Source organism: Crinia signifera, chromosome 3 (genome assembly GCF_055691185.1).
Source record: "Crinia signifera chromosome 3, ASM5569118v1, whole genome shotgun sequence".
NCBI classification, from domain to species: domain Eukaryota; kingdom Metazoa; phylum Chordata; class Amphibia; order Anura; family Myobatrachidae; genus Crinia; species Crinia signifera.
Genome location: NC_139219.1, coordinates 31,374,288 through 31,387,201, shown reverse-complemented (window position 1 = coordinate 31,387,201; position 12,914 = coordinate 31,374,288). Strand labels below are relative to the sequence as shown.

Below are 12,914 nucleotides of genomic sequence, written 5' to 3'. Positions count from 1 at the left end.
CTTTTTTTTTTTTTTTTTTTTTTTTTACTTTTACTACAAGGCCCCCTAGTGTACTTGACCACTAGGGGGCGCGATCGCCTGTACTAGGTTCAGCCATAGAGCTCTATGGCTGAACATAGTGATTTTCAGCACTTCCTATTACATCCTGCCTCAGGCAGGATGTAATAGGAATGCTGACATGGCCAGCACAGGGGTCTACATTAGACCCCTGGCTGCCATGGCAACCGATCGGCACCCTCCGATCTCGCCGCGGGGGGCCCCGATCGGCGCCGGAGGGGGGCGCCCCCCCTCCGATCAGCTATTTAAGCACTGCGGGCGCTTTGCCCGCGGTGCTTAAAGGGTTAAACGGCCACGATCGGCGAACTCGCCGCTCGTGGCCGTGAGAGCAGGTACCTGGCTGTAATATACAGCCATTACCTGCTCTCTTTCAAGCCAGCTCACTCCGTGAGCTGGCTTGATTCCCCCGCAACCGACATATGACGTACATGTACGTCATATGTCGGGAAGGGGTTAATGCCCAAAAATGCAAAATCATGCACTTGGGTTGCAAAAATCCAAAGACTAAATATAGTATAAATGGCACTATAATGGAAACTACTGAGGAAGAGAGGGATCTAGGTGTCACTATTTCAGGGGACTTAAAGGCAGGTAGGCAATGTAACAAAGCAATGAAGAAGGCAAGTCAGATGCTTGGTTGCATAGGGAGAGGTATCAGCAGTAGAAAGAAAGAAGTAATAATGCCACTGTATAGGTCATTGGTACGACCTCATCTAGAGTATTGTGTTCAGTTCTGGAGGCCATATCTCCAGAAGGATATAAATACATTAGAGACTGTACAAAGAAGGGCAACTAAAATGGTGCATGGCCTACATCACAAAACGTACCAGGAAAGACTAAAAGATCTTAATATGTATACTTTAGAGCAGAGAAGGGAAAGGGGGGACATGATAGAAACTTTCAAATATAGCAAGGGTTTTAACAAGGTACAGGTGGGAGACATTCTTCACAGGAAGAGGAGCATCAGAACACGAGGACATGCACTGAAACTAGAGGGAGGAAGATTCAGGGGAAATTTGAGGAAGAATGACTTCACAGAAAGAGTAGTAGATAAGTGGAATAGCCTCCCATCAGAGGTGGTAGAGGCAAATACAGTAGTACAATTTAAACATGCTTGGGATAGGCATATTGATATCCTTACAAAAAATAAGGATCAAATATGGTTTGAGGTAACATGTTTAAAAAAGGGGCAGACTAAGTGGGCCAAGTGGTTCTTATCTGCCGTCAAATTCTATGTTTCTATGTTTCTATGTTAAAATAACTACATATTAATCAGATAATACAGAGTTATTTGTAGCTGTCAGTACTCAGCTCCCTGGCATGTCAGTACAATGTAATACGTGTCGGCATTTTACACAGTGATTGTGTCCTAAAATGATCTGTCTATTTATGTACATTGTCATCATCCCAGAGCAGCATAGTTCTAAAATACAACAATAGAAAAAGTACCACCACATGGAAGTCGCTGTATGACGTTGGTTATGGGCAGGGATGACAACAGAAATCTTGGGGCCCCATACACTGATACTTCTGGGGCCCCCCACCCCATCAAACTGACCCTTACCCTGCAGCTGCGCTCTCACACTGACCCTCAACCTGCGCTTCCTCACCCTGCAGTCTGTGCTCTATTACAGCAATGCACTCCTTCACCCAACGACCTGTGGTCCATCACACTAGCACGCTCCCTCACCCCGTGGCCTGTGCTCTATAACACTGACATGCTCCCTATCTCTCTGCCCGGACACCTTCCCTGCTCTCTATCACACTGACACAATCCCGCAGCCTGCGCTCTATCACACTGATGTAATCCCTCACCACGTGGTCTGTGCTCTATAACACTGAAATGCTCCTTAACCCTATGCCCGGTTCCCCTCCCTGTGCTCTATCACACCGATGCACTCCCTCACCCTGCAGCCTGCGCTCTATTTCACTGACACGCTCCCTCACCCTGCGCTCTATCACACTGACACGCTCTCCCTCACTCTACTCTCTATCACACTGACACGCTCCCTCACCCTACGCTCGATCACACTGACACGCTCCCTCACCCTACGCTCGATCACACTGACAGGCTCCCTCACCCTTCGCTCGATCACACTGACAGGCTCCCTCACCCTGAGCTCTATCACACTGACACGCTCCCTCACCCTGCGCTCTATCACACTGACATGCTCCCTCACCCTGAGCTCTATCACACTGACACGCTCCCTCACCCTGAGCTCTATCACACTGACACGCTCCCTCACCCTGAGCTCTATCACACTGACACGCTCCCTCACCCTAAGCTCTATCACACTGACACGCTCCCTCGCCCTGCTCTCTATCACACTGACACGCTCGCTCACCCTGCGCTCTGTCACACTGACACGCTCCCTCACCCTGCTCTCTATCACACTGACACGCTCGCTCACCCTATGCTCTGTCACACTGACACGCTCCCTCTCCCTACGCTCTGTCACACTGACACGCTCCCTCTCCCTACGCTCTGTCGCACTGACACGCTCCCTCACCCTACGCTCTGACACGCTCCCTCACCCTACGCTCTGACACGCTCCCTCACCCTACGCTCTGACACGCTCCCTCACCCTACGCTCTGACACGCTCCCTCACCCTACGCTCTGACACGCTCCCTCACCCTACGCTCTGACACGCTCCCTCACCCTACGCTCTGACACGCTCCCTCACCCTACGCTCTGACACGCTCCCTCACCCTACGCTCTGACACGCTCCCTCACCCTACGCTCTGACACGCTCCCTCACCCTACGCTCTGACACGCTCCCTCACCCTACGCTCTGACACGCTCCCTCACCCTACGCTCTGTCACACTGACATGCTCTATCACACTGACACGCTCCCTCACCCTACTCTCTATCACAGTAAGGGTATAAATCAGGGCTGGGCAACACCGGCCCTCCAGATGATGAACTACACATCCCAGCATGCCTTGCATCAGTTTCATTATGGCCACATAGCAAAACTAATGCAAAGCATCCTGGCATGTGTAGTTCATTAACATCTGGAGGGCCGGTGTTGCCCAGCTCTGGTATAAATCATAGACTGACTCATCATAGTCATATGGTCGACCACTAATGGTCGACAGGAGGGTCAAAAGGTTGACATGGAAAAAGGTCAACAGGAGTTTTTAATGTTTTTAGGGTGTCTATGTCGACATAGGTCTCCATGGACACTGTTTAAGGGTAGTGCGTCCCCTCGCATGACATGCAATGCGTCGGGCTCGGTGCCTCGCGCTCGGCACACTATTTTATTCTCCCTCAATGCCCTAGTGGATGATGAGGCATGAAATACTGCCTTAATGTTGACCTTTTCCATGTTGACCTTTCGACCATGTCAACCTTTTGACCCTGACGACCTATTGTGTGTCGACCTTAAAAACCCTGTCCACCTTATGACTGTCGACCTTTTGACACTGTCGGCCATTAGTGGTCGAACATAGGACTGTCTATCATGAGTCAGTCTATGATCAGTCTGGATACCCTCTATCACACAGAGCACAGGCCATAGAGTACTATCACACTGACGCAATCACTTACCATACGGCCTGTGCTCTATCACACTGACGCACTCCCTCACCCTGTGCTCTATCACACTGACGCACTCCCTCACCCTGCGGCCTGCGCACTATCACACTGACACACCCACAGACTAACCCTAAGCCGCCCCACATATATACACATACACACACTACATGTATGCCATAAAAATGTACCGCATGGCTCATTATTATTTATTAATATTTTTTATATTCTGCAGCGCTTTACAGAGTATATTTGAACATTCACATCAGTCCCTGCCCCAGTGGAGCTTACAATCTATATTCCCTACCACATGTACACGCACATACAGACATTCTATGGTTAATTTGTTTGTGGATTGTGGGAGGAACCCGGAGTACCCGGAGGAAACCCACGCAAGCACAGGGAGAATATACAAACTCTGCACAGTTAGGGCCATGGTGGGAATCGAACCCATGACCTCAGCGCTGTGAGGTGGTAATGCTAACCACTACACCATCCGTACTGCCCCATGCTTCGGGCATGGTGCCCCGCTACGCTCGGCACACTTTTTATTTCTCCCTCTATGCCCACTGGGATCTTAAGTTGGTTTTAAACATAAATCATGAAAAACTCATGGCGACCTTTTTCCAAGTTGACCTATTGCTTAGGTCAACTTAATGCATGTCACATGACTGACCAATAGTAAATAAATAAGGAATGCTTGTAATGTATAGAGGAGTCGCATGAAAATTAAATTTGGTTAATAAAACAATGTTTACGGTCCTTTTGGAGTATTGTTTGGTGGATCCCGATGTGCTAGAACATTTCCCTTTCCCTATAAAATCTTTTGTGCTATACGAGCACTTTTTTAAGGACCTCACTGCAACCTACCACATCCCTATCAAAAGCCGAGATGGCCAGGTCACCTTACCTTACCCCACCCCACCGCAAAGGGGGGTAGACTGAGCCGGAAGTCGCGACCAACCATTTCCCACACACAGGCTGAGTCCACTGGTAAGTATTGGAGATATAGGGTCTGGTTCTAACACATTGGGGATCCACCAAACAATGGGGGTTATTTTGGTTCTCTCTTTCTGACAAATTCCTTCTTAGATGGACAAAACCATGTGCACTGCAGGTGCGGCAGATGTTACTTGTGCAGAGAGAGTTAGATTTGGGTGGGGTTTTACTTCAAAGTGAGATCTATATTGCAGTGCAAAAATAAAGCAGCCAGTATTTACCCTGCACAGAAACAGAATAACTCCACCAAATCTAAATCTCTCCGCACATTGCACATCTGCCCCCCTGCAGTGCACATGGTTTTGTCCATCTAAGAAGGAATTTGTGTTATGCACACGGGTGTCCTCTCCAATGGTTATGGACACGGGTGTCTTCACCAACCCTAACTCCGTTGCCTCCACCTGGAGTCGATGGACAAATGCAGGGCTAGTCTTTACCTGGGCCTGTCTCGGCTGAAGGGCGAATTAGGTCTGCCCCACTCCGCTACAGGCAGGTCTTAAGTATGGACAATTCATCCGCCGAGGCCAGGAGAGTACAAGGGTAAAGCTAACTGAACCAACTGGTAAGGACAACCCAGCCCTAAGGGCGGATGTGAGGAACGCCCCGTGACTAGGAAACTTCTGAGGTAATACGTTTACCAGTGAATGTAACAATACACATGAGTTGACACCATAAGAAAAGAATACTAGTGAACCCAGGGGGTTACAGGTGTAACAATACACTACGATGACACAATATCAGAATTACGAGTGTGGACCCCACGGGGTCGTACCATGGGATTCAGGTTCAACATTACACTAAGAAGATGACACAAAATATATAAATGCACAGTGCTCTCAGAGTAAGAAGGTAAGGGAGAAATCCCAACTTATCTGAGAACAGTGACTGCTGCAGGCAAGGCAGGTTACCACCAGGATAATAGCCAGGAGGCGGACGGGTATGCTGGATGCTGCAGCTGGAAATCCACTAACAAGCAGGAGCAGGACAAGACAGCCAGGAACCGGGAACACTCAGAACGCAAGGCATGAACTATAACCGGCGTCTGAGTGTCCCGGTGAAAAGGTTTAAATAGAGAAACAGCCAATGGTGAGCAGCTGCGGCTGATCACCTGGGCGGGCGCTGAGCCGGAGTCTTCCCCTTCCGCCTGGTTGCCTGACGTCCCCTGTCGCCTAGGCAACCGGTGCGGCTGTGGGGGAAGAGACTGAGGAGGCGGAACTGGACGCACGGCGGCGTCTGCCGGATGTCGCGGCCTGATGCCGCGTCCAGTGACGCAAGGGCGTCCCGGCCGCCTAGCAATAGCCGGGACGTGCTGCAGGGAATCCGCCGGGCTAGCGCCGGTACTACCCGCGCGAGCCCTGACAATTTGTCAGAAAGAGTGAACCAAAATAACCCCCAATGCTCCCAAAAAAGCATTATTAACCAATTAAAATTTTTTAGGTACCCACTCTATACATTACAATCACTCATTAAAATCCCATTGTTATGGGAGCAGCTTTCAATAATGCACATATACGACTATGTCGACCAATAATGGTCAACCTTTTGACTCGACCCAGAAACTGTTGACCCAAACTGTTACTATTCCCAGCAGATCACGTGGATGGTAAATCCAGCTAATGTTCAGAAAACATATTTCAAACCTAAAAGTATGTCAACCATTGTCATGTTGACCTATAAAATGCTGTCAGTTTGGTGCCACCAAATTATTGTGGTCTTGTTAATTTCTGAGACTGTGTTACATTAGTCTCCTTGGTCTGTTTAAGCCTTACGTTGATGTCACATGACTTTTGTTAATACAATAAATAAGGGTGGGGCTAGCTGCTGATTGGTTGGTGTGTAGCGCTTTGAGATATGGGATGACATTCAAAGGACAGATAAATAACCCTGATTACAGACAGCGGATGCTATATTCCAAGGACTGCCACACACGCGCTGTACATTCAGTAGGGAAAGTGCAGCCTTATACTTAGGGGTAATTGTACTAAAGCTTCTAAAAGAAATGAGTAGAGGTTGCCAATAGCAACCAGTCAGATTCTGCCCCCCAAACAACCACACCCTGGAAGGCAGCCCTCCACCTCATTAGATCTGGCCAGATACCCCATGGCAAAGAAGGGTGCATTCGTATACACCCCACTTCCTGCTCCCAGTGCTCCTGTTGTGTGACGCCCTGACCTCTGGGTGTGGTATAACTCACAAACAATGTCTAGGTCGACAGCAAAAGTTCAATATGCACAAGGTTGACACAAGGAAATTGTTGACATGCTGCAGGCTAGGTTCCTCACTCCACTACTGCTGAGCACAGCACACTTTACCGTTCCCAGAGTATGAAAAAGTCCCCAAAAAATGAAGGGAAAAAAATGTGAAAAACTTTTATTTCATGTCAACCTTTTTTTTTGTGTTGACACCTAGACATCGTCTGTCAGCCCACTCTACCACTTCTGCCATTATATAATGTGCTACAGGCTGCTTTACTCACATGTAGTGATTCTATGGCTACTTGCAGTAATGAGCGTTCTGCTGTTTGGTTTTTCAGGTGGACTCATTTTTTGGATATTTCCCAAAGGATCTTATAGATGTAAAAGCCGATTACGTCACGGAGGAGCTGGTGTTTCCCACAGATGTGAGTGTTTGTGTCATCTTTGTGTTGTCAGGAATGTTTACTCTAGAGCCTGCATTATGTGCAGCTAAGAGCAGTGCAGAAACCAAGTATAAAGACATTGCTATTTAATAGTATAATTTTTGAAGTCCTGTTGGCAAAAGTGTTCAGAGGAATACAGCCACCCGGTAAGAATGAGGATATACAACACTCATAGTTTACATTTATAAGTGCCACTTTAATATCCCCCCCCCCCCCCCCCCACACACACACTCTAATACCCCTAATACCCCTAATGCCCCTCTTCCAGCAGCCAATCTTTCCTTCATCCGCTCAAAGCATCTGTAGGGTTGAAATGTCTTTTATACAAAGAAGCCCATTAAGCCCTTAAAGAAAAGTCAATTGTTTCTGACATTGAGAAAAACATATTCGGCATAAATATTCAAATGATTACTGTTTCAAATTGTGCAATGCAGTTTGGGAATGTTCTGAACATTTCCCAGATAAAGTTTTGTAACAAGTAAACAAAAATGTCTTTAGTTGTCTTTTGTGGTTTATAGTTTATGATGTATTGTTTGCTTGTTTTATTACTTATGTATTTCTTTTTTTGTATTTCTTTGTTTGCAGGAAACAGATTTTGTTTGTTTTGATGATGGAAAAGATAATTTTGATAATTATAATGTTGATGAACTCTTAAATAGACAAAAAGGAAGCGCAAAAGAAAAATCACAGCCAGAAGAGGAGTCTCCGCCTTCTCAGCCTGAAACAGCAGCAAAGGAGTCAGAACTTTCGGAGTCTGAGTCAAAACCAGGGGAGGGGTCTCCTTCACAATCTGAAACCAAACCAGGGGAATTTCCTCTTGCAGATCCCAAAACATCAGAAGGGGAGTCTCCTCCTTCAGATACTGAAACAGCACCAAAGGAATCTCCTCCCTTGGATCCCAAAACATCAGAAGGGGAGTCTCCTCCTTCAGATACTGAAACAGCACCAAAGGAATCTCCTCCCTCGGATTCCAAAACATCAGAAGGGGAGTCTCCTCATTCAGATACAGAAACAGCAACAAAGGAATCTCCTCCCTCAGATTCCAAAACATCAGAAGGGGAGTCTCCTCCTTCAGATACTGAAACAGCACCAAAGGAATCTCCTTCCTCGGATTCCAAAACATCAGAAGGGGAGTCTCCTCATTCAGATACAGAAACAGCACCAAAGGAATCTCCTCCCTCGGATCGCAAAACATCAGAAGGGGAGTCTCCTTCAGATTCTGAAACAGCAACAAAGGAATCTCCTCCCTCAGATTCCAAAACATCAGAAGATGAGTCTCCTCCCTCAGATTCCAAAACATCAGAAGATGAGTCTCCTCCCTCAGATTCCAAAACATCAGAAGATGAGTCTCCTCCCTCAGATTCCAAAACATCAGAAGATGAGTCTCCTCCCTCAGATTCCAAAACATCAGAAGATGAGTCTCCTCCCTCAGATTCCAAAACATCAGAAGATGAGTCTCCTCCCTCAGATTCCAAAACATCAGAAGATGAGTCTCCACCCTCAGATTCCAATACATCAGAAGATGAGTCTCCTCCCTCAGATTCCAAAACATCAGAAGATGAGTCTCCTCCCTCAGATTCCAAAACATCAGAAGATGAGTCTCCTCCCCCAGAGTCCAAAACCTCAGAAGGGGAGTCTCCTCCCTCAGATTCCAAAACATCAGAAGATGAGTCTCCTCCCTCAGATTCCAAAACATCAGAAGATGAGTCTCCTCCTTCAGATCCTCAAACAGCACCAAAGGAGTCTTTTCCCTCAGACTCCAAAACATCAGAACGGGAGTCTCCTTCTACAGATCCTGAAACAGCAGAAGGGGAATCTCCTCCTTCTAAATCTGAAACGTCACCAGGAGAACCTCTGAAGTCTGTAAAACCACCCGAAGAGTCACAACCTTTACAATCTGGCACACCAACAGGTGAACCATCACCTTCTGCATCTGAAAAACCAACAGGGGTGTCTTCTTCAGAGACTAAAGTAGAGCCACCTTCTCCAGAAGTCAAAGAAAAAAAAGAACAACCTCAAGGCCTAGAAAAAGAAGACCTGAATAATGAGAAAAGCGATGAAAAAATTAGCAACAATTTAGGTAATCAGGTAGATGTTGGCAAAACTGGTGAATCTCACGAAAATAGTCAGTCCAAAAATTCTCAGGAAGATCATCATGCCTTAGATGCAAAAAGCAAAGTGCCAGAAATTGAGCAAATGAGAAATGGCAGCGCTATTCATGGTGGAGCCAATCCCTACAAAGAAAAAATAGAAAATATTGATTCCTTTACCCTTATAGATGAGGAACTGATACAGAACTTGAAGACAAAAATTGGCACAACAGGAGATGCTGTTGTATCTGATGATGAGGAGACCATGCATGTTACGCTAGATGATCAATACCTAGATGAAGATGAGGATACAGTGGATGACTCCTATGATGCTCCGTATCAAGATCTTACTGAAGAATCCACTGAAGCCCTTCTGTTATCTTATGATAAATCTGATAAGAAGTCATTGGATCAGACCACTTTTGAGAATGATTCTACTTATAACACTCCATCTGAAGCAAATGCTACCCCTCCTGAAGATGAAGTTGAGGTTCCTGCAGAAGTGGGGCATGCTACAACACTAAAGCCAGAGAAAGATATTATAACCACATGGGGTGACACCTTCTTTGCCATTGTCAGTGGTGGGGAAACCACTCGAGAAGTTACTCAACAAGATGGAGCAGATTCGGAAGAAGATGATGATGATGAGGAGGAGGAGGAAGACGGCTTTGAGCAGTTGGAAGAAGACAATAGTTTGCATTTGCTTGGTATGGATAAAAACAGTATGAGACAACATGACCATACTGAGCACTCTTTAGATGAAGATCTGTTTCCTCTAGAAGAAGATCTGTTAGAAGAGACATTATCTGTTGTTGAAGTTGATAAATCTTCGCAAATCGATTTGAAGTTCAATATTACAACAAACAGTTTACCCACTGGTGAAACGTTTCCACACAAAAGTGAAACGGATGCTGCGTTATCAACAAAGGAACAAGATGTAATGGAAAAACCTGGTAAGGTGGATGGGGAGGCAGTACCACAAACTTTAAATGAGCCAAGGGATACTGTTAACAGTGAAGCAGGTATGGAAAATTCACTGCTACCATTGAATGATAACAATGCAACTACTGAGGAATTTTCAAAATCACTGAAGGATTCTAAACACCTTGGGGAGAATATAGAAGCAAGGGAGGATAACCAAGATGAAGCAACATCTGATGATACCAGCGTCAATCTTAAAGAGAACAAAGAAAAAGAAACAGTTGACCTAAAAATTCAAGATCTTGAACCAGACCACTCAATGAATAAGGAAATACAGTCATCTGAGGACTCTGGGGTAGAACATCCCAACATCAACCAAGACTCAACAGGAAAAAATGAAGCAGTGGAAATGGCCTCATTAAATTCGGCAGTAGCAGAAGATGTCAAGCCTACAAGTGATCCAGTTGCGCCTGATCTCACCAGTGAAGTGGAGAATACGCTACAACAAGGTCCAGTTTTGGAGACAAAAGAAACTGGATCTCCAGGATCGGATGAAACCGTAGGCTCAGATAAAGCAATAGTGGAAGATATTAAATCTGTAGATCAAAACAAACTTGAAAAGTCATCAACTGAAGAGGATGATAAACTGCCAACACCAGATGACAATATACCTGATCAAAAGCTTGAGGGAATTGAAACCAAGAAGGAAGAAGATGAACAACTTAAGTTAGACAGTCATGAAGCAGGACAGAAGCCTGAAGACACTAAGGAAACAGACAATGGAGTCAAAGCTGGTAACAAAGTTTCAGAAGTTGAGGGTCATCTGAGTGATGAGGATGATGTAGAACCTCCCTTGGATGTGGACAGAGAGGAGGCCATTGTAGACAACACGGATGAACTGCTGGAAGACGAAAATGCAGTGAGTGCCAGGCGTTCTAGAGAATTGCTGTCAAAGTATCAGAGTGACAATGACCTTAGTGAGGACCTACCTAAATCAGTAAGTAGTGAAAATGAACCCATCCAAGAAACAGAATTTAAAAATCCTGAACCAGAAAATGAAGAAACAGCTGTACAAGAAGCAGATCCTTCAGTTCTAGAGGATATTGTGGATGATCAGGTTGAAGTTGTGATTGAACCAAAAAATGGGGATATCCCAGCAGCAAATGAGGAAGAGACAGAAGGGGTTAATGACCATCTGACTGAGAATAAGGTTGATTCAGATATTTCAGGGACAGAAACTCAACAGGAGGTGGCCACAACTGTACAGGAAGAAGTAGAGGAAGCCACCAAAGAAGACACAAGGGATAAAATATCAGATTCCTCAAATGACAAATTGGAAAATGTAGAAGAACCTGATGAGTCCCCAATTGCAGGAATTGAGTCAATGGAGGAAGCCTCTTATATTGAAAGTATTAATGCTCTCACCATAATAAGGGACTATCTGGATGAAGTAAAGATAGCACAGTTCACAAACATCCTTGGCTCAGACAACATCCTCAGGCTGGAAGCCATGCTTCAGGACATGGACTCCGAACTGAAGGTCGCGCGGAGAGACAATGTGCGTCTAGATTACATCGACAAAGCTCTGGATGAGATTTTAGAAGCGTCTGAATCTAGTATACTCAGCTTTGTGGAGAGTGTCTTGGATGCAGTAGAGGAGAGCAATGAGATCTCCGCTACAGAGAAAGAGATGTTTGATGTTCTTCTGGATGATGTACAGGACATAACGTACAAGCTTCGTCAGAAACACTCCACTGTCAACGACAGTTCTCTGCTTGCACCAGAAGTTCCGGTCACGGAGATCAAAGAGGATGGTAAGTACAGCGTTTATGGTGGAGATTTAGCAAAGCTTGGAGAAAGATAGGGGGAGATGTACTAAGCATTTTAAAGTGATAAAGTGCCAACCAATCATTACCCAACTTCCATATTACATGCTGTGTTTGAGAAATGACAGGAGCTGATTGGTTGTTAGTTTATTGCTTTCTCCACAAAATTATATCATGGGGTTCTAAATCAGTTAATCTATCATTTAAAAGCTCTTTTCGCTCATCGTCTCCCTAAGTGCTTGATTTAAGTTGTTTGATCCTTATCTTGGCCATACATCAAATATGTCATAGTAGTAGTAAATTAACAATAAATAAATAATTAGAAGATACAATACCAGCCACAGGCGACTACTCCGTTGTGTCTCGGGGGAACCCTGGTTCTTCACACGAAGGGGTTTGTTTACTGAAGATCAATTTTCAGCAATTTCTATCTATGTAATTCAATCTAAATGGTTTCCAGGGCTAAAACACTCATTTAGTAATGTTTAAAACAATTAATATCAAAAGTCATCTTATAGTAAGTGTGTATTTTAACCCTGGAAACCCAACATCGAGTGAGATCGATTTGAAATAGATAAAAATCTAACTTTAGTAAATAAACCCTTTAGAGAAAGTTGTGGCCGCCAGCCCAATATTATGCCACAAATGAACAGGAACAGAAGACTGAGGAGGTGGAGGAGTAGGACAGAGATGCTGAACAACCGCGGTTTGTCCTCCCTTTCTTGGAGACATGCTATATCACACCCTTACAATATATGTTGTCTCTACAAAAGCACATTTGAACCTAAATAGATTATATATATATATATATATATATATATATATATATATATATATATATATATA

The 12,914-nt window shown here is 45.1% G+C and overlaps 1 protein-coding gene across 2 annotated transcripts in view; it reads left to right on the top strand.

Moving 5' to 3' along the window:
• MIA3 (MIA SH3 domain ER export factor 3) overlaps positions 1-12,914 on the top strand; it is a 78,033-nt gene that overhangs the window by 4,654 nt on the left and 60,465 nt on the right. For both annotated transcript variants that reach the window (XM_083175595.1, XM_083175596.1), the window contains exons 3-4: positions 7,127-7,213; positions 7,817-12,056. In XM_083175595.1, the coding sequence (XP_083031721.1) occupies positions 7,127-7,213; positions 7,817-12,056 (4,327 nt within the window). The remainder of the gene's footprint in view (positions 1-7,126; positions 7,214-7,816; positions 12,057-12,914) is intronic.